This window comes from Python bivittatus, unplaced genomic scaffold (assembly GCF_059951505.1).
Source record: "Python bivittatus isolate LINGU-HERP-01145 unplaced genomic scaffold, Pbiv_v1 ctg000610_np1212, whole genome shotgun sequence".
Lineage (NCBI taxonomy): Eukaryota > Metazoa > Chordata > Lepidosauria > Squamata > Pythonidae > Python > Python bivittatus.
In genome coordinates, this window is record NW_028277088.1 from 16773660 (window position 1) to 16795984 (window position 22325).

The 22325-nt window shown below is 43.9% G+C and overlaps 1 protein-coding gene across 1 annotated transcript in view; it reads right to left on the reverse strand.

The window, feature by feature from the left end:
• Positions 1-20358, reverse strand: part of GAD2 (glutamate decarboxylase 2) — a 40853-nt gene extending 20495 nt beyond the window's left edge. The window contains exons 1-7 of the mRNA XM_088150003.1: positions 20283-20358; positions 19326-19385; positions 18945-19097; positions 17389-17622; positions 3381-3471; positions 2168-2280; positions 478-593 (exon numbers count right to left, since the gene is read on the reverse strand). Coding sequence (XP_088006129.1) covers positions 478-593; positions 2168-2280; positions 3381-3471; positions 17389-17622; positions 18945-19097; positions 19326-19385; positions 20283-20358 — 843 coding nt within the window. The remainder of the gene's footprint in view (positions 1-477; positions 594-2167; positions 2281-3380; positions 3472-17388; positions 17623-18944; positions 19098-19325; positions 19386-20282) is intronic.
• Positions 20359-22325: the final 1967 nt, after the last annotated feature.

The following is a 22325-nucleotide window of genomic DNA, read 5'->3' on the forward strand; positions in this document are numbered from 1 at the left end:
CCCCTGTTACATCACCCTCGGAACACAAGAAATTGCTCCAGAAAATCCTAGCCTGACCACTTTGCATCATTACCTCATCTACTGTAGGCCCCAGCCGCTCAAAAGAAATACTAAATGCAGCTCTTGAGCATCAAAAGTTTGCCAAGTGCTCATGTAAATGGAGGCTAAATTTCAAATTCACATTCATCCGCAAAACCTATCAGGTGACTTTCAGTCAGTCATTGTCTTGTCTTTGAGTCTATATGTATATAAAATACAGCTCTGTAAAGGACTTCACTAGATTGAGTAGATCCATGCAACATAACTTCACTATATAATGCATTTCAGAAAGAAGGAGTCATTAGTTATGACATGGGATCCCCTGTGTGGAAAGTAATAAACAAGCATCTGAAGGAAGGATAAACGTTATAGAAAGAAAGCAACTATATTATTAGCAATAGGCAAGACAAGCAAAATGGATAACAGAGAAGCACCTACATGTTCTGAAGTGAAGGCAACCAGCCTTGGAATAGCTGCCATTCCTTTCTCTTTAACTTCTGGGAACATCTTGAAACGTGCAATCAACATAGCATACATGTTAGATATGGCACCACCTGGAGTCCACAGTAACAGACTGTTACTTTTTTTATTCACAATTCACATACAAACTACACTTGTTGTAAGAACCTTTTTCAAAGCAGACGTTTTTATCAGGGCTTAATCCTACTACACGTATTGGAAGCTCTCACTCATTCAGTTTATACCCTGCCACTCATCTGCTGAATTTTGAAGGCAGATAACAAATAGAAGACAAAGCAATATAAATACTGTAAAACCACATTCTACTGTTGCTTGACTCTTGCTTGAATCTATCTCCTTAATGACCCTTTCACTAAACTTCTTAGGAAGAATTTGGAAGATTTAATGCCATTCCTTTTATTTTCCTATCACCTTCCCTTAATCTCTTATCTTGGTGTTCTAGACTTGATGCCTTAGCTCGATATTGAAGGGATAGAGAGTCTGACCTAGGACAACTTATTGTCCTACTTCTACATCTGTATTTCTCATCCTCATTGACTTTAATGTGTGAGGACTTCTTTCTGGCTAGGGGAATTCTGGGAATTGAAGTCCACACATCTTAAAGCTGATGAGGTTGAGAAACACTGTTCTAGAGTGTACATTCTGTGTTCCTATTCTTCACTGACCAAAGATGAAAGAATATGTTCACTATAGTCATAAAGGACACCGTCTCTCAATGGATCAGCCAGAGTTTCTTTCAGGCAGAGAAGACAGTAACAAAACATTTCTTCTCCTGAACTGAGCTGAAAGAATCCCCAATTTATAGTTATTCAGACCCAGATGTGTATTTGTATATTTTGATGATTCATTGTGTGTTTAAACATTTGCAGTACAAAATAGCTTCCATCTTCCATCTTCATTTTGCATTTTGCACTGTTTTACATCTGACTCTGGCAAGTAGATTCGGGTCCTGCTTTTAAAAAAAAAAGTATGAACTTTGATTTCTTCTGCTACATAATTCTTTTAAAGAGATTTCTGTTAGTTGAATCTCTAACCCAACAGTCTCATTTAAACTGGATTCACACTGGAATAAGTCATTGCTTTAAATAATAGTTTGTGGAATAAATCCTAATTGATTCACTTTACATGTTAAGCCAAAGCAAAAGGCCACATTATGGCTTCGTGTAACTGTAATAGCTTTGATAAATCGCTTATATCATTAAGCAAACAAAATATGCTTGTTCAGATTCCCTAAAGGAGAACAACATTAGCTTTTCCAATACCCATACTGCTGTCTTCATTGACTAGGCCTACAACAGCCTGACCTCATTATTCATTATTGTGATTTCTTCTATAATTTCTTGTATAAAAAAGTGACCAAATATTGCGCAGCATGGGACTAAGGGGCAGATATCTCATTTGATTACATGTTCTCAAACTGCCACTTTGATTCTTTATAAAGCAGCACAATTTGCTTAAAGGAGCTTTCTGCAAGAACAGGCAGTAAAGTCTCTGGATTGACATAAATATGCAATCTTTTTTATATACCAGAGAGAATATTAAGAGCAAGAGCTCACTTGAACATGGATGCAACCTGCTTCTCACATTAGATTGCCTTCAAAAGATGTTGTATGTCATAAGCATCAATGCACAAAGAAGCATCACTCACCAGGTGAAAAGATTCCATCACCAGAACCTCCTGGCCAACCAATTATTTCTCTCATTTTTCTTAATGTGACATATTCCAACAGTACAAACACAGGAGCAATTTCATAGGTGAACCTGGAACATAGCAATATCTGCATCTTATCAACTAATTAAAAGCACTGATGGAATAACCCAGTTCCTGCCTTAGATCTTTAAAGCAATTTCTGATGCCCTCCAGATATGCTTGAGACTACAACTCCCAAAATAGCCCTGTCAGAGCAAGAAGAAGAGAAGCCAGCATATCACTGCTTATTTCATTTGGGGAATTTCTCCAACAGATAGTTCAATGGGTGTGATGTATATACCTTCTTGTTGGTGTATATAACAAGGCGAACCTTTGAATTGACCAGTCTAAAATCTTGGTGGAAAAACAACCCCAAAGTAAAGTGACCATATATGACTTTCCCAACTTTCTGTGAACAATTCAGCAGTGGAGCCCTCTTTTATTCTATCTTTTCTAGACAGGTACAAATTGCTCTGTTTTTCCTATTTGCCTCCTTTAAGTTTATCAATTTCATACCCGCTCTTCATGTTTTCACTAGCAATCAAGCTTCTGTTTATCTGTGCAGCTATGCAACCATCGGTGTTTCTATAGAACCATTTTTCAAACCATACATGCTAAACGCTACCCCTTTTTTTTCCTCTTTCTTTTCTTCTTTCTTAGACAGAAGTATGCAAAATTTGAATGCTAACCTATCTACTGATGTTGGTAATATGAGAGTCCAGTTATTTTGATCTCTGTAAAATCTCTTTGAATATTGTTTTATCTGATTAATTATTGTTTATTAATTATGAATGCAAGCATGTTTGGTAACTGGGTTTTATTCCTTATCACTTATGAATTGAACGCAAGTTTTAGTTAATCCTCTCCAAGTCAATGAACCAGAAATAACTATTCCTCAAATAGTGAAAACCTTTATATAACTCTGCTATGTGAGCATTACACCTGAATTAAAATAACCTTTAGACCAGCTCTCATCCATGAACACCCATGAGTTTGCATGCATGCAAAAACAGAGGAACACTGGCAATGAGGATTTTTTTTATAGTTGCTAGTTAAAAAAAACCAAATATTGTGCATAGACAGCAATATAGTGTACTTTATTTCTGAAAACAATCTAATTTCTGAGTTAATGAAGCTTAAAAGGATCTTATTAGTCAATTTACATACTTACATATTAGTGTTAGCTGTAGAAGTTAGCCAGTCTGCAGCTAATCCAACCATATCCAATCCAGTTGAAAGCTGATTGAAATATCTGGGATGCCCTGCAAAATATCTGAATAAGCTACATTGAAAGAGATATATTTTTATTATATTTCTATCACATTCATACTTCCTGCTGTCCATTTGGCCCATATAATGCCAACCTCTTTGCATTTACTGTATATGGAATTTATATGGCAAATAGCTTAAGTGATAACTCATTATTTTTAGCTTAAGCAAAGGCTCATAACAGGGAGACCTTGTGTACAGGAATCATCAGCATTACCATTGCCCAAAATGCCTTGTGCTCTTAGAGAACTAGATGGATCTTTCACATTTCACAAAAATAAATAAATAAATAAATAAAAATCTGATTGAAATTGTATTTCAATACAGTTACACAAGGAGTGCCCTCTATCAATCCAGGGGTACTTATTTTCTTTTTAAAAATATATTTATTTTCTCAAACTAGTGAACAAAAAAAGAGGGAAAATTATATATCTTACTATGTTAACTCTGTTTATATAACACTAACATTTATTCTCTTTCCCTCCTCCCTCCCCAAAAAGAGAGAGAGAGAGAGGGAAGGAAGGAAGGCAGGTAAGGAGGCAAAATGTGCTTGAAATTTAACTCATGAACAAAATTTGAACAAATTGCCCAAAAGACTTCTTCCTTGCCTCTTTGTCAGAACAAAACATCAACATTCAAATGTTGATAGACCACATATAAAAGTCATTCATTCCTACAAATCAGCACAAAAACTTTGTCCTTATATAATCACAATTTTTGGCCATCCTGCATGCGCCATTCTTGATATGTAATAGATTCTAAATGCTGGAGATAGAGCCAGCAGTAGGCATTCTTAATGAGCAATATATGATCTTAGAGCAACTCTAAGCCACAAAACAGGAGGGATATACATCTAAATAAATACATTCTGAAGAGAGAGACTGCCTCCATCTGGTGCTCCATCCATCCCACCTCTGCCCTCCAGCAATCATTTCTCATTAGCTTTTAGGAGGGACCAGCTCTAAGGTGTTTCCATTCAAGCTGATCACTGGGAGAATTTCCAGCTATCAGAAATGGACCCTGAGTTTGCTTCCTTTTCTTATTCTTTTTCCTGTTGCTTACACAGGTCTATGTGTTGCTTGTGAAAACAGGGCAGCAGTACTTGAAATGCATAAATATGATCTTGCTGATCTTATTGATGAGAGAACTAGACTGAATTTGACATCACCAATCTGTTTCTCCTTGCACCCTATTGACCCAGTATAACTGTGAATTCTAGAGAATAATTAGGATAGCTAACTGGGAAAATAACTCTAAAAATATGCCTTGAGTCTTCCAAAAGCTAATGATCTTAAATTCATTTCTAGACAGTGGGATTTGCCTAACTAAGCTCTATTTGATTTGGCCCTAAGATTCACTTATTTTTTTTCCTCTTAATTAAAAATAATTCTGTGAAGCAGCTTTCACCAACTTAGTGCCCTCCAGATGTGTTGGACTTTCCCAAAATGTTTAGCCAGCAAGGTTGAAGGGAATTCTGGGAGTTGAAGTCTAACATAGCTGGAAGACTCCAGGTAGGAAAAGGTATTCTAAAAGATGCTCAAATTCCCACTGCTAGGAAAGGATAAATATGTGAATTATTTGGATTTGTTTCTAGCCCTTTCCTACAACAGGTTAATATATGTACATTACTTCAGGTTGTTCTAAAGTACAGCAGATCTGGAATTCTGCTCTGTAGGATTCTTTGTACAGTAGTTAATCCATATCTGAACAGGGAAAAAATATTTCAGCTGTATTCACAGGACATGTGATTGCAAGCGAATTACAGCTGGTTTAATTTGCCCAGCAAGTAGAATGATAAACATGGCTCAGAAACTATGAGGGCTAGATTCACACAATGCTCTAAGCAGGACCACCACAGGGATTTGCACCTCCTGAGGCTACAACGTTTAGTAGCTAGACAACTTCTAGATATCACCAAAGAGAGAGTGTTTGGCTCTCTATTGACATACAGGGGTCATCTGGATTTTGCTGCCCAGATAAAGTAGAGTAGTCCTATTCTAAACCACAAAACAGACAACACTGTGTCTTAGCATGTTCCATGAAAGCTGGCTTCTGCAACCCCAGAACAGTGGTTTAAGTAAGCTGAAGAAAAACTGAAATAAAGATTGTTTTATCTGCAGTTCCCTTTTATCTTTAAAATGAATTCAACAGTGACTTGTAGAAATCTTTATTCATATACCTCTTGTTATCAATTAATGCTATATTCAGAATCAGAAGCACAAGCCAGCGTACTAGCTGAATAGTTAGTCATGGTTTATCATAACCCATATGATTAATAGCTAATGATGATAAGAGACAAGGCAAAATGAGGAAATAGAATGAAAGGGCTGAAGATATGAATTTCTCAGACAGCTGAAAACTATATTACTTTTTCCTGGACAGAACATACAATAATAAATCATCAAATTTCCTGGTAATTGTGATTTTTAAAGAAAGCTGATGGAAATTATCATCATTGCTCTGTCAGAATGATACATGGGAAAAATCCCAGAGATTGATTAGTTAATTTATGTGGTTTATTTCACTGGCTTATATTTTCTAAACCGTTTGAAGATCTTCAGTAAATTCTTTGGAGCTACGTTTTCATACATAAAGAAAAGTTTCCTGAAGTTGCTAGAACAGTTAAAACACACATGCATGTGTGTACACATTCAGCAGTTGTGTGTTTAGTCCTGTCTCAGATTCAGGACCAGCACAAGAGAAGATTAACAGCTGCTTCACCAGCATTTGATTTTGAAATCAAGCTCAAGACAGCTCCTCGTAAGATATATAACATCTCTATCTGCAAGAGAAGCAGGAGGTACAGCAAGGCTATTAAAAATGGCATATAGAAACTGAAAAGAAAATTATCTGCCTCTAGCAGTCTTACATCAATCACAATGCATATCATAAAGAGTTCAGCACTGAAAGGTGTTTTGCTGTCATCCACAGAGTGACACACAAAAGCTGAACAGTGAAGCTGTGTGGGTGAAACTAAAGGAGGGAGTGGAAGGTTGAAGGGGGCATCAAAACCAATTATTCTTTTAGATATGGAATCAAAGCCTAGCCTTCTGTTACTTTAGCTTAAAATTATGATGACTGTTTTGGAAAAGCAAACTCTAAGATTTGACTTAAATTTCCCTCGTTTTTATCCCTGTTATTTTTTACACTTTTAGCCTGTCTTTCTCCAAGGACGGCACTGTAGGTTGCCACGCATCTGTTTCATCCTTACAGATGTTCAGAGTGGACTGATCTTGAAACATCTCCAACAAATCCATATATGAGGATTAACCCAATGGTGTTGTTTTGCTTAGAGAGATCTTCCTCTGCACTGAGGAAGAAGAGGAAAATAAGGAGTATTTGAAAGGAGAGACTGCCAAGTGAATGAGGTTCCATCTAGCCTCGAACCTTTCAGTGTTCTAAATGGAACCACATCTTGTCAAATAAAAAATCAGCCACAAGTGGATTGTTAAGCCCTGCTAATATGAAAGCACACTTGTTTCTTGGAATCTCAGGTGAGTTCTCCACTGCCACTCTTAGGCAGAAGTTGTCTTCCTGGTGGACTGAGGCAAGTAGAAGATGACACTGTGTGTTCCTCCCATTGAGAAAAGGTTAATGGTCCATACTTACACTGGGGCAACCTGATTGTGTGGATCAGACCTTAGTGAGTCCTTTGCACTGTTAGAGTGTATTTTTCTCCCGCTGAATCATGCTACCTTAATATTGCTCCTAGTGAGTCCTCCCCTGTCTCTGCATCTCCCCAGCCAGCCTATAATAACAGCAGGACCATAAAATGGTAATTTTTAGTGGAGGTATGGCAGGCAATTTAAATAAATAAATTTAGTAAAAGACTGAAGGCTGACCTCAGTACTAGTGGGCACTCTAGAAAGTCAAAGTCAGGAAAATTGCCCAAGAAGAAACCACCACATCATCAAGTCCAGATTTCTGCTGTGGCAAGATGTCATACTCACATTTCACACTTAATTTATAGAATCCAGATTACACACATCTATTTATTTATTATAACAATTTTATATACCTGCCATCTCACAGTTGTGACTTTATGAAAAAAGAATGTAGGTGTAAACTAGATATATTATGTTAAGATGGCTGCATGCTGTAGACCAGCCGGTCCCAACATGGTGCTGTGAAGATGTGATGGAGCTATACCTCCCATAATGTTGTTGACTACCTAAGTTAAGGATTCTGAGAACTGTATCTCTAATTCATAAACTTCTAGGTGAGGCATTTGACTTCCTTAAATGTAGTTGGCAATTAGACTGTGGTCACAAAATTACAGGAAGAAGTAGTAAACTAGCAAGGCTTTTGAAGTCTTTGAATGAGGTGCTTCAAACACACAGTTGCTTCAGAAACTCTGCTGCTTTCAAAGGCTTTGCACAGCTCTCAAAGCAAGGACACAAATTTGCATTACTCCTTTTTCATCATTTGTAATTTTTCATTTGTAATAGACTTGCAGCCCAACGCAAAGAACAAGTTTACAGTCTGTATTTATAAATATTTATAAATAATTGATTTTATTTGCAAGAGGAAGGAATATTAAGGTATTTAAATATACAAATAGGATAATATTTAATACAAAATATCAATATAATGAAATTCCAAAAAATAGGAGAGTAGAACTACATTGTGAGATTATCCAATTTATAAAGATTTCTCTTTTTTGGGTGAAGATTGATGCATTTGTCTATTAAATTTCATTCTGTTATTTTCAACTCATTTCTCTATTCCATTAAGGTGGTTTTGAAATTGCTTTTGTCTTTCAAAATTATTAACTGTCCCACCCCATTTTGAATCATCTGCCACGTTGGTAAGCATTCTCTTTACCTTTTCATTAAAATCTCTGAAGATCCACTTAATCATTACCATTTGTTTATTTATTCATTGAATTTCTAGGCCACTCTACTCTAGGACAACTCTGGGTGGTTTCACAATGAAAGAACAGATAGACATGATGTCATATAAAAAACAATTGCCTAGAGGGAATAAATCTAAAAACATCCCACCACCCAATTGATAGTAGTCCAACCACACACTGACTCAAGACCGGGGGAAGAGTCAGATTTGTAACAAGGCAGGTAGGGTGGGAACCACCCATCCCATACTCAATTAGCTTGGTAACAGAAAAGCCATATGGTACTTTGTCAAATGCCTTGTGGAAGTCAAGATATATTACGTCCACAACATTCTTACAATCTACTAAGAAAGATACCTAATCAAAACAATGAAATCAGATTGGTCTGACATGAGTTCTTGACAAATCCTTGCTGACTTCTAATCATCACTGCATTATTTTCAAGATAAGGAAGCAGTTTATCATCTGCTCTAAAGATAGCTCTAACAGGTCTGAAGTTCTCTGCATCCTCCTCTTCCTCCATTCTGATAGGAATAATAGTCGTGGTCTTTCTGGCACTTCATTCTTTTCCTGGTTATGTTTCTGCCAAACTTGAGCTAGAATCCTGCTCCTTCAGCTGGTTTTTTTCAACTGCCCAGCAAAACACAGAGAAGACTGAGGTAACTAGCCCTTTCTTTGTTACCTCTTAGTAGTTTGCCATCTTCATGCTACCAGATTTTCTCTTCCTTTTATTTTGAATATATCTTATCAATATATTTATTAGCATCCTTTACCATCTGAGCTCTACACTTTCACTACAGATCCAGGCTATCTGCTCATATTCTTCCTTGATGTTCTGCATCTCTTTCTACCTCCAGGTACCCTATTTTATTTTTAGATTTTCATGAAGCTTTTTCTGAAACTACTTTGGCTTCTTCTGCTACTTTTTTTCTTTGCTGGAATTGTATGTGTGCATGTATGTACAAGTACAGTATATGTATACACGTTTACAGTCATGGAATTTTCATTTATCTTTCTCACTAGCTTCCCCCACCATGAAATCCATCTTTTTACTGTTTTGAGCTCATTAACACCTGCTTTCTTTAAATCTGAGGTGTCCATTTGAATACAGTCAGCTTGAATTTCCTTTACGATCAGGAATTTCAGAATAATATGGCTGCTTTCCCCCTAAATTGCCACTATTTCCACTTCCTCAACAAAGTCTTCCCTATTGGTTAGCTGATCTTCTGCTTTCCACCACTCTTCGAAGAAGGAAGTTGGCAGCAGTATAAGTCGGGAATTTCTGGTAGGGCCATGCTTGACTCTGTTTGTCCTTATCACTCCTTGTGCCTTGTACAAAGATTTGCAAACTTACCTTCTTCTAGATTAAGTGGTGAGCAACCATGAGACATCAACAATGGAACTGTTTTTATTCCTTTCTTTTTGCTCTCAGGCTACTTCCTAGAGTTTCAAAGTCTGAAGTGATTTGGTTGTAACTATTTTTGCTAGGAGCATTTGACTCCACACTGAGGAGCAAATCTGATGAATCTTGGAAGTTCCTCTGTCACATCCCTAATCTATGCTTCTGGGAGATAGTACACTTCACAAAAGAAAAGTCTGGCTGACACACATTTATTTTCTATTCCTTGAAGTTTTTTGGGGGGGAGGGTTGGTACCTTCGAGTCAGTGTTGACTCCTGGTGACTGCCTGGACCTATCCCTGCACTTTTCTTGGCAAGATTTCAGAAGTGCTTTGCCACTGCCATCCTCCTAGGGCTGAGAGAGAGTGACTGGCCTAAGGCCACCTAGCTGGCTTTGTGCCCAACACAGGACTAGAACTCACAGTCTCCTGGTTTCTAGCCTGGTGCCTTAAGCACTACACCAAACTGGCTCTCAAATTCCTTGTAGTAGGGAGTCACTATTACAGTTCTCTTCTTTGTAGTTCACAGTTCTCTCCTTATGCTATTCAGGATTCCTGGTTTCTTTCCATGGAACCTGTTATTTTTGCAAGATCCTGAAAGCTATTTATGTCTTAAGAGATTCACTCCTGGGCATTCTTTTCAAAAAGTATATGCCTATAAGTTCCATAGATTTTCTCCCAGGTAACTGTATATAATGAATTGCAGCCTAAATGGATAAGGAGAAATAATTCATTTTCTTCTATTATATCTCTGGTTTTGGTATTTATTCCCATCCTATTGCTTCAGCCAACAACTGTGGGTTTATTCATTGATTGCAACATACCAATTCAGTCTCCTAAATGCTGGCTTTGCCTCCACAACACTTTAAACCACAAACTACACTACACTTTAGCCAGACATTTTGTGCAAACCCAGAGTTTGTGGCTGGTTTGTAGTTCACTGCATCCTGGGAAACAAGAAAGTAGGGTTCAGTTAACCATGTGTGAACAGGGGCATTATTTTTCTCTGAAGGAAATGCTAGCTGGCTGGATACCAAACAGCAGCAGTAGCAATATATATATATATATATATATATATATATATATATACACACATACATACATACATACATACATACATACATACATAGCCTCTGTTATTTACTGTATTTCATTATTTCACAAAGGCAACTCTGAATTTAGCCCGTTCCTCAGTAGCTCCAGCCTAGCTAGCCTCTGATTGCCAGGCATGGCTGAAAGGGTGGGGAGGTGCTACTATTCTATGGAGTCTCCTTCAAGTTGAGCTTAAACTTCTGGTGACATTCATGACATTTTCTTAGGAGGAATATGGAATTAGATTGTCATTGCCTTTTTCAGGAGATTTTAATGACTTCCTAGTCCAGTCTACAGACCTGGGCTATCCTGTTTGTTGCCCATCCAAGTACTAACCAGGCCTGATCCTGCTTAGCTTTTCAGAATCACCCAGGTATTATGACCTAAGTATTATACCTTAGGTATACCTAAACTCTCTGGATTTAGTTCTGGAGAACAAACTACACCAGTCTTTCCCAATCAGATGCTCTCCAAATGATTTTTGTGGCAATACCCAACTTGGTTGAAACATGGGAATGCTAGGAGTTGTAGTACAACACATTTGACAAGACTAGAATCTGGAGTGATACATTTCTACACTGTGGTCCTTTCTCTTGGGGTTTTTCTCTTTTGCATGTTTCCTTCTGCTCAAAAAACATGTATTTTTTTCCCCCAATAAAGAAGCACGTGAAGACAACCCCAACCCAAACTCACTTCTCTGCTCGAGGGGCTAAGTTGAGATACATTTACAACAACAACAATATTGCTCTGAAAGCGTAAAGTCTGAAGCAGCAAATTCTATTAGCATCCGCCTTCTGTATAGAATGGTTGAAAGCCAGTCATGTGCTGCACACAGTTCTATGCAAAACGCCGTATTTTTAATGCACCATCATCTCTCTTCCGTTGACCATGGAGGCCAAGCATTCCCACATGCATTGCCACGTGACCGTTACCGGTGACACTCCAACACATGGAACGCTATGTTCCCACAACAAACATGCTAAGCCAGAAGTGTTTAACCACGGCTTGCTGGATGAAGCACAACTGGTTGCGTAAGCATTCACACAATGAACTGAACTTCGAGCAAAGCACATTTGGTCTTTGATCGAATCGGTGAGAAACACCCCGAGCGGAAAATCTTCTCCCCAGCCGTCTTTTCCTGATCTCGCAGCCTTTCCTCCCCCGCTCCCCCACCCGTCCCTTCTCGGGCAGAATCCAAACTCGGCGCGTTACGATTTCCTCCTCCCGCCGCAACAGAACTCTAAGAGGCTTCTTTGGAAGCGCCGCGCAACGGGGCTGACGGGAACGGAGAGGCGGGCAGGGCAGGGCTGGCTGGCTGGCGGAGCGTGAGCTTCTGTGTTGCGGGAGATGCAGGACCAAGAACGACCTCTATAAAAAATCCCAATTTTTGCAGCCCAGCTCGGGTAGCCCCGACCCCCTTCCGTGGGCAGAGGCGATAGAAACCCAGTCACCCAAGGGGTTGCTCATGCGGGATGTTAGCTAGAAGCTGCTTTGCTGGTGACGTGGAGCGGTTTCCGCGACTGAACAAGCAAATAAAAGCCGGCGAATCCAACCAAGATGCGCAGTGACTGGCTTCGCACGACCTCTGGTGAAGAAGGGCAAGGCCGTCAGTCGTACGACTTGTCAAGCCAAGGACGCCACACTATGGCTGAGATGAAGGTGGCTTCAGGCAACACGCTAAAATAGCGCGCTTTGTTTTGGTTCCGGAAGGCAAACAGGATCGAGCCTGGTTTGTACGTGAATGCAACCGCTAGGAAACTCAAGGACTACACGATGAGCTGAAAAGCCGAAAAACAACCCCCTGAAACGCAACGGAAGCACTTTCCTGCCAGGAAAACTGCATGGACGTGTTCATGTAGTCGCTAGGAATTAGCCCAGCTCAAGGGAGTCTTTACGTTAAAATAAAGCCAAAACAACAGCAATGGCTAAGAGGTTGTCAAGCATGTCCACAGCTTCATCAGACAAAGAAGAGACGAGAGAAAAAAGGGGGGCAGCCCCCTGATGGATGCCCTCCTGACCCTTATTGGTTATTAATCCAAACCAGATTAGTTTTGCTCAGCCTTGCACCTTCCAGAAGTGCTGGACCTCGACTCCCAAAATTCCTTGTCATTATGATCATGGGAGCTGTGATCAAGTTCAGCACAGCTGCAGGGTACCAGGCTGAGCAAAGCTGAACTAAACAATTCTCACATTCAAGGACGCATCTGAGCATACCTGCATATTTGTTGCCTCCAATTTGCATAGTAATAAATCATAAATAGCATTTTAGACACCCCAGTTCTTCTTCTGTTAATGGACATCTGTGCACCTGTGATTGCCAGCAATATAGAAAACCTTTTAAATCCAAAGACATGGTATTTGCAGGAAAACAGACTGCAAGAGATCCAAAGATCATTGAGTATTCTGAACCACGCTTTAGCATCAGGTACTGCAGAAACTCCATAGTTTTTTATGGTTCAGTGTGTGGCAAAAAATCTAGAATACTGGATTAATTGCAAAACCATGGTTCATTTAACCACAGGTAAACCTGTAGCAATGCAGCCCCACATGTATAATCATAGCTTGTTGATTAAGCCATGTGCTAACCCTAGCCCTGTCTCATTCAAGCAGAATAGAGCTTGGCAATTGGGTTAGCAAAACTTATACCAGTGTATTCTTCTGTGGCTCAAGGAGTATCAGACAGCATTTTTCTATGGTTGTCTGATTCTTATTCTAGCCAAGTAAATGGGGAAAACCCTTGGGTTTCAAAAAATTTACATAACAATATTGATGTCATTCATTCTCTCTTTCATAGTTTAGTTCAGACTTTGCCATCCTGCTGCCTTCCAATTGTCCTGGGTTTCAGCTCCCAGTATGTGCATCTGGTTCTTCTGAAGTCTAGTAAATCTGGAAGGTTGAAGGAAATTTAGCTGATTTCTGATCTAACTTATAGGCCAGTTTGAGCACTGTCCAGATGTGTGGCCTCCAACTCCTGGAATTCTTAGCAATTGTCATGCTGACTGGAAGATTCTGGGAACTGAAGTCCATCCACTGGAGGATGTTCAACTGGAGAAGACTGTGATACCCACAAACAGCAAGCAAATCACATGGTGCAGTAAAATGTGTGATGCCCATCAACTGGATCAGTAACCTATTGATCATTCGAGTAATTGCCCCTGTATTTTTATAGTTGCATTTTCTTATGTGTGACTGAGTGTTGGATGAAATAATACCTTGTGCTTTCCTTTAAGGAAGGAATGCAGAATAGGTTCCTCCTGCTGAAAGTTGGATATCTGTCTTTGTGAAATGCACTAGCTGTATTATTCACATGAGAAATGAACAACAGTTGCAACCCTTGAAAACCACTCCTACAGATGTGATTAATGGATCTTTTAATGTGTCAGCTTATATGTGTTTGTGGGTGTGGATATTTGCATGCATGTGCATGCATACATCTCTCAGTGAAATATCTGCATGAATGAGTGAGACTTAGAGACCTGGATAGACATCTTTCTCCTCCTTTCCCAATACCACTCCAGCTCTTTTCTTCTGGTCAGCTCCTGCAAAGCCCTTCCTGCAGGGAGGAAGGAAGACTGAACTTCAGGTGGCCTTCTTGCCTCTAATATCCTTCTGTAGCCAACTGGGGATGCTTTCGTGGACAGTCTTGTGAGCCGGACCAACTTAGTTTTTAAACATTATTCATGTGTCCCCATTCTGGATTTCCAATTCCTCTGAGCTGAACTGATTCAGACACCTATCCTGCCTTTGACTGGCTTAGTTGTTTTGAATGGGCCTCATTGTGCCACCTTCAGCCAGCCTCTTGAAAGAATCCTTGGAAGAGAAGGACCACTCCAGCAGGTTGGACAAACACTGGAATGTTGAGGGACTCAAAAACATGGAAATGGCCTCAGAAATCACGCTGCTTTGACTTCTTTTGTTTTGCTTCATTTATTCCAGGGAGCTTGGTGCTGCTCTTCCCTTGGATGTGCTGCCTGTGTATCTTGGTTCATTTCCTGACCAGTGATTTCCAGCATCTAGGACATTCCTTTGGGTGGGGGTGGGGGCATAAAAGGGAAGGTGAGGTTCCCTGTTCTCAGCTTTGCTTACAGTGGATGCTTTCCCCAGTGCTGGTTCTGATCTCTCCTGATTTCTCTACCTTGGAAATGATGCGTTCTGATTTGGGTCCTCAATAGAACTGAAACACATCAAGGTCCTCTTTCACTTCTTGGAGTGAGCTGCAGAAAGTCTATCTGCAGAAAACCATGCAAATGTGCTTTGGTCCTCAGAACTGTATGCCACAATAAATCTGTTGTTTTTTATCTCAGTGCAGGAAGACTAGCTCCCTGAGTTCTCAGCCATGGAGGCCTGGAGCTGAGCCTGAAAATTCTGCCCAGAAGAGTCCAACACATCAAGAGGACATCAGGAGTGTGTGGGGTGGGGTGGGGAAGGCCTGTTTTAAACTACACACTCTCTAGGTCATTCAGTTAAAATGCCTGACTCAAATGTGGACAAATTCTGGGTCTCCACCTGAAAAAAACAACTTCAGTGGATTCTTCCTGCTCAGAGGCTGGAGACCGAAAGAATTCTCTCCATTCAGACCTACTTACTATTCATGAACAAATCCTACCGGGTTTGCTAGGCTTTTTTTGCAATGGCAGCCTTGGAATGTGACCATGTGAACTCCGGTGCAGGTTTCTCCCAAATGCGAGTAGCTCCTTTAGTGCGTTCGCTCCAAATTTCTTAATCTGCCATTAAACGAAGCCTGAATTTTTTACAGGCTTCCTTGGGTTTGAATCCGGGGAAAGCTGCAGGGATGATTTCTAAGGGAGTGCTGAAGGATAGGGCTGAAAAAGCCCCCCTCCCCCCGCCTTTTTTCAAGAGAAAGCAATGCCGCCTTTTCCGGAGCTGCCTGTAAGGAGGAATTAGGAAGAGGTTGTGTACCCAAACCGGGATATTTGGAAATTAAATATACCCATCTGCAATCAGTGATGGATGGATGGGTCCTAAATCAGTCCGTCGACCCAGTTACACAATCAGTCATGGCCCCCACGTTTTGAACTGACCGGGATATTCTTAAAAACAACCGATGTCACAAGTACACACGCGCGCGAATGTCGGAAGAAGAAAGAAGGCTGTACTAGCAACGAAATTCAAGCCAGGGCAGCTTCAGTAACAAAGAAAACGGGCGCCACATCAAGATCCAGGCAAATCCCTAAGTATGGCACCCCTTTTTCCCAGCCTTTTCCCCCAAATCTGTGAACTGAGGCAGAGGAGCATGCAGGATAGTAAACAAAGAGGCTGCGCTGCCCCGAAGCTTGGCTGGGGGCAAACCTCTGAGCGACCTCCTTCCCATGGGCACCTCGAGAACCGGGCCATCAGCCGCGAAGGTCGGACAAGCACCGCTCCGCCCCGCCCCGCCTTGGCTTACTCCCAAGTAGGGTTTTAGCCACCTTCCTTTCTCGGGAGAGGAGAGCAAAGTGTCCCATGAAGGTGGAGGAAGGAGAGGCAGAGGAGGAAGAAGAGGAGAGGGAGAAGAACAGTAACACCTACAAATATTAGTGTATGAATGGGGCTGCCCTCACCAGCTGGGTGCACTCCAGATGCAGTGGAATAGAACCCCCATCACTCAGCCAGCACAGGAACAGGAGCCAGTGTGGTGGCACTGGCTGGGGATGATGGAACTCATCTGGTGAATGAAGTCGCCCACAGAGCGCTTTATGCTATGGGCAGTAAGGCAAAGTAACAGCAACAATAGAAATAGGAGTATTAACAGACGGAATCGACGAACCCTCCGATTCGATTGACGGCTCGTTTCTTGCCCTGTTGCGTTTGCTCCCGATTTCCTTTATTCTCCCTCCTCGCCCGTGACTCCCTTTGTTCCCACCTACCCTCCACCCCAAAAGCGATTGCCTCCAGAGTGATTTATCGCCTCTCCCAGGTCACCCAGCCATCGCTGTGGCGCTATAAAGTCTGTCTTATTGATGTATTGGCACAGCAATGGTCGGATGACACTATAAGACGCTATAAATCACTCGTGTGGATATGGCCTATACCATTTCAGTCCGGCCCTTGAGAGGCACACTGCTACTCTCCGTCGCACCCGAGCCAATTCCGTTTGGCTCCGGATTGGCTCAGCCAGAAAAACGCTTACATCCCTTTAAAAGAAATGGAAACATAGATCTTTGATGGAGCTGTAGGCGCGGTGCCGGGGGAGATAGGATAAATATTGCAAGAAAGGCGGGGGCTGAGGTCACTTTCCAAAAGCTGCATTTTTTAAAAAGGGGAGGGAGGATCCTGACCTCGGTATGAAACTTGTCCCCCCTCTCTCACAAACCCGGCAAGCAATGATTACATCCTCGGGTTTTAAGAGTCCGGCCTCCCACTGGGCCTCCAAGTCCTGAGCTCTAACCAAGTAGCCGCGGCGGAATCAGCCAAGATCTCCAGTCAATACTGCTCCCCTCTTCCCTCGTCCTGCCCCGAAATTGCAGCTCTTTCCTTTAAAGGCCCAGCACGAAAAGGCTGCAGTGCCCAAGACGGCCGGTAGTGAAAACCTGTCTTGTTTTGGTCGCGGTCAGCCGAGCCGGCATACCTGTTTTGATGGCATATTTCAGCGCCGTCCTGCAGTTCAACAGAATCTCCTCCAAGGTCTGGGGCTGATCCGCCAATTCCCAGTTATATTCCTGAAGCAGCTCGTTTGGATAGTGGAAATCAATCACCTTGGTGGATCGGTCGAAATTTTTCACCAGGTACTGGAGCAAAATGTCCATCACATCTTGTAGGAAAGCCAAGGTGACCGCTTCTCCGTCCGAAGCAGGCAGAAGATCTGCAGAGAAGGAACAGACAGGATTCGACCCTTTCAGAGTTAGGCTTAGAGAAAACAATTGAAGCAGATTGTATTTGTTTTAAATTCCTTTACTCTATAATAATGTTGCCGGTCCTTAATATGTCTAAAGCCTTTGTTGTTTGTATAAACATACAGTTCAAATCACTGGGATGGGGGAGACATAGAAATATAGAATATACTTTTAGATCACTGTTATTAAACACAAAAATCAGTATTTAAGAATTAATATTTTGAATGTTTGACACGGTTTTTTTTTTCTTAAACAAGAGTTCTGTTTCAAAAATTAGACACATACTTCCAATACCACTACTTCCCCCCCTCCCCCAGTTTAGGTTTATATCCGAGTCCTTAGAAAACGACTTAAAAATCGGTCTTGGTCGCTGTTCTCCTCCAAGTGGTGCTGAATCAACCTTCAATCTGAATCATCCCTCAATCTCCGATGCCGCACAACGTTTCCGGATGCGGAGCCATTGACATTATTCGAACCAGCTTCCGTGCGATGTCGAAGAAGGCCATTTATCGGTTATATGTATTGACATCCAGCAATATAGATTGTTTTCGGAAGGATTTATTGAACCAGAAAGATTCACGTCCATAAATATACTTCTTGGCAAGCACTTCCAGAATTTAACAGACCGATTCAAAATTCCTAGATTTCTCCTCTCTCTCTCTCTCTCTCTCTCTCTCTCTCTCTCTCTCTCTCTCTCTCTCTCTCTCTCGCACACACACCATCGGTCTCTTACTCAGAGTATTCCTTGGGCCTGGAGAGATGTGGTGGGATTTGAAATTAAACAGTTTGGGAGGGGCCTATGAAACAAAACCATTCAGTGTCCAAATAATTGTATCTAAGTAGAGAAAGTCATTTATTTGCCTTGGAATCAACAGGAGCCTTTTTGGCAATGTTTCGGGCGTTAATCTGAAGCGAACCTAGTTCTTGGATAGGCAGATTTCAACTGGCTCTCCGAAGTGCGATGCAGTGCGATACAGAAAGAATATATATAAAAATGGTGTCGGGGGTGGGAAGCCTCTGCGAAATCGAAAAGCTGTATTTTTCTGGTGGCTGGGTTAGAAACCGGGGGCTTTCCGGCAGAGCTGGTACCTGATCTCCGTTCCCTTTGGAAAAAGGCGAAGGCGCGTGCCGAAGTGAGTGGCAGAACGCCCTTTGGTGTGGAATTGTCCCGCTTCCCTCTAAAGAGGAGAAGAATCCCCCAAAGGCGGAGGGCTTTCAAAGCGTCCGACTGCCCACCCACCCCCTTTTACCCCCCCCCCCCAACGTCCTGGGCTGGCTGGAGGCCGGTTACCTGAGGCGTGCAGGAAGGCATAGTTGAGCTCTCCTTTCTGGCAAGTGCAGGGTTTTTTGCTGCAGGTACAAGCCCCCTTTCTGGCGGCCGAGCCCGGGTCTGCCTTCGCCGCCCCCGTTTCCGTAGGCTTGTCGCCATCTCCGTAGAGCAGCGCTAACAAAGACAAAGGGCGAAGCGTAAATGGCACCGCGGGGACTGGAGCAAAACGCCTCCCCATCCCGATGTCTCTCCCCACCCCCACCCCCCGAAGGATCGCCAAATCTTCAAATTTCTCAGGAAAGCCTCCTTGGGACTCGGGGAAATTATTTTTGTTGCCGAGATCATTAAAAAAAACGAAGCATCTTTCGGTGATTTGGTGACCCTCTTGGCATAGATGCTTACCGCAGAGTTTGGTTGAAATGCCTCCCGTAAACTTCTGGGCAGCCTGGCACCACGCTTTTGCTAAGGGCAGAAGAGAACAAGAATTAGCATTAGATGGATGGGTGGGCTTCAGCGGTCAGACCTCAACACAGAGGAACACCAGGGTTGCTACACAACAGACCGAGGCTTTGTTCTTTATTTCTTAGGGTCGGGGCTACGCGTAGCGGGGTGAGGGTCAGCTGGCTGCAGCCCTCTCAGAGGCTTTTGCGTCTGGGCAGTGCTTTCAGGATAGAGCTGCGCAGGTTGCTTCCCCTCTTCTCTCTCCGAGAAAGATCCTAAGCTCAAGAAAGCAAGCCTTAACCGCTCTTTCCGTGGATCGCCCTCAGATCCGAGGGGAAACGCCTGTAACTTTCTAAGAGGGCCTTTTGCAACCAGCTACAGCTTCCATCATCCCCAGCCAGCACGGATAGCCCTTGCCCACGCCTCTCGGGAGACCTTATGTGCAGCCAACGGCTCCAGAAAAACAGTATCGCGGCGCGTCCAGGGTTGCCGACCTCGTCACCTGCGTCCGCCCGGCCCGCCCTTCTCTCCACTTCGCTTGGCGTCGCTGGTGGGTTTTGGCGCGTCTCCTCGCCGCCGCCTGAGAGCCGGGAGTTCGCCCTCGTTTCGACGCCCGGGCGGTCCTCGTTCGCCGGGGCAAGCTGTCCCTGGCGAGCAGGTAACGGCTCTTCAGACTGGGGTGGGTCGGAGCCGACTGGGTTGTCTTGGTCGGAAGCCCCCTGTCCCGGCCAGGCGAGGGGACCGGCAGCCGCTCCCCCTGTTCAGGGCGGGAAGGGACGAGGCGAGACGGGGAGATGCCGAAAGTCCAGGCAGACTTGGGTGAAGCGCAACTTCGCGCAGGCAGGTGCCTTCAGGGTGCCGTCCGCTCTGCCGGCGGTCTGTGTGTGTGCCAGAGAAAGGCGGGCTGGGGACTCTTACCTGTCCCGGGGTTGTCCGGGTCGCCGGATCCCTCCTCAGCCCCGAAGGACCAAAAGCCAGCTCCCGGAGTTGCCATCTGCGGAGCCGCTGAGGAGCCGCTGAAGTGCAGCTGGAGCGCCTGGGCTGTGCGTGTGCGGGAGGCAGAGCCGCCGCCGCGAAAGGCGGGACGAGGCGGGGGGTGCGCGAGAGAGGGGGGAAGGGAGGAGAGGGAGGGCGCGGGAGAAATCGGGGCGAATGCGGGGGGGGGGCGGGGGGAGAGGACGCGGGGCTGATTGAGCGCGAGGACCCGGGGGAGAGGAGCGGGGACGGCGACGAGGACGGCGGGGAGGCTCCGAGCGTGATTCCCGCTCTCACTGAAGACTCGGGCGCGCCAGCCGGGCAGACACCCGCGCTGAGCGCTTCCCGCGCTACTGATCCGCCGCTGGCTCGCCTTCAGAAGCAGCGGCTGAGGGGAGGCGCGACGGCGGCGACAGCTTTCCCTTCAAGCGGCAGTTAGCGAGCGGCCACCTGCTGCTGTGGTCCCGGCGTCTCCCCCGGCAGGCAGCGCGGGGAGCCCTCTCCAACGGGGGCCGCCTCGGGCTGTAGCGAGAAAGCGGAGGAGCGCCCGACTGCAGAGGCCCTTCAGGCGTTTGGGAGCTGGAGAGAGGCCGAGAGGAGAAGGCAGGGCTGCTACTCTGCTCCGGTGGCCGCCTTCAGAGGGGAGGAGGACTCTTCGGATCACGTCTGGATCCCAGTCCTTGAGGGCGCCCTTTCCTACCAGTGGGCGCCGAAGGGCGAGGCCAGGGGTCCTCGCACCGCGCGAGGCGGAGAACAGAGGGACGGGGGCACATGACGCACGTCGCTCAGAGCCAGCAGTGCACGGCTGTTCTCTAGCCGCCGTTGAAGTGGCAACGTTGCTTGGGCTCAAAGCCACCAGCAACTCAAGAGAGCGATCCACAATGGAAAGCAGGGACCATGACGCCTCTCTCTCCCTCCCCTTCCCTTTGAGGAGCACCAGCCATCCTTCAGCGATTGCAGCAGCTGGTTCATCTTCACGGACTGAGAACTCTGTCCTGATTCTGTAGACATTTCATGCTCCTGATCCGAACAAACAGCTTGCCTAGCTAGAGACTTGCTGGAGAGAACATACATACATACAGCCAGTTTGGCCTGGGGAAAAAGTTGGAAGTTGGTAGACACTTGTTGGCCACATTGCTCACCAGGGGTTCACACAAGCACTGTTCCCTGCCCTAAGTAGAGATGCTACAATAAAACTCTCCCCATTGCCAATTTGCCTGGTTTGACGCCTTCTCTGTGTCAGAAGACAGTTTCTGGCCAGCCATTTTCCATTTTAGAACAAGCATGTTCCCCTGCCATGGAAACATCCAGCTTCCCACAGAAACCGCATAAAAAGCTTTGTCATGAAGCTGCAGGCAAGGGTCCTGTGACGCGCCACAAATATCATCTCCCATTACCTGGGGAGTTTCCTTTCCAAAGCTTCTGATAACCACCAGTCAGGAAGCCTTGTAGGACCCTGGGTCATAATTTTCATGTGTCCTGGGAACAAGCCAAGTACTTAGCCCCTTTATGAGACAGTTCAGACAATTTCTGCTTCCTTCATGGCTAGTGAGCCAAGCAGACCTGGAGAAGCAGCAGTGTGGGGGAAATACATCCTCAGTGATGGCAATCAGCATACAAAATAAATGCTAGATAGCTGTTTTATCTATCTCCCCTCCCCAACACACACACCTTTCCTACTTTGCCAACCTATTGATTGTGCCTCCTCCTGAACCCTTCAGCTCAATAGATGTCTGGGAGATGGGATGGGAAGGAGGCCAAACCTTTACTGCATAAAAACACTAAAGCTTTCCATCAGTGTTCTTCCTATGCTTTGTCTGGAATTGGTTGACAGTGCTGTCTGTTTTTTCTTTTAAAGATAAATTAGAACAGAACATGCTCAAGATATTGAGCTAGAAGTGTAGCACAGCTTTCCCCTCTCTGGTATCCTCCAGAGCTGTTGGACTTCAGCTCCCATTATAGCCAACTGAAAAATGTGGAAATATA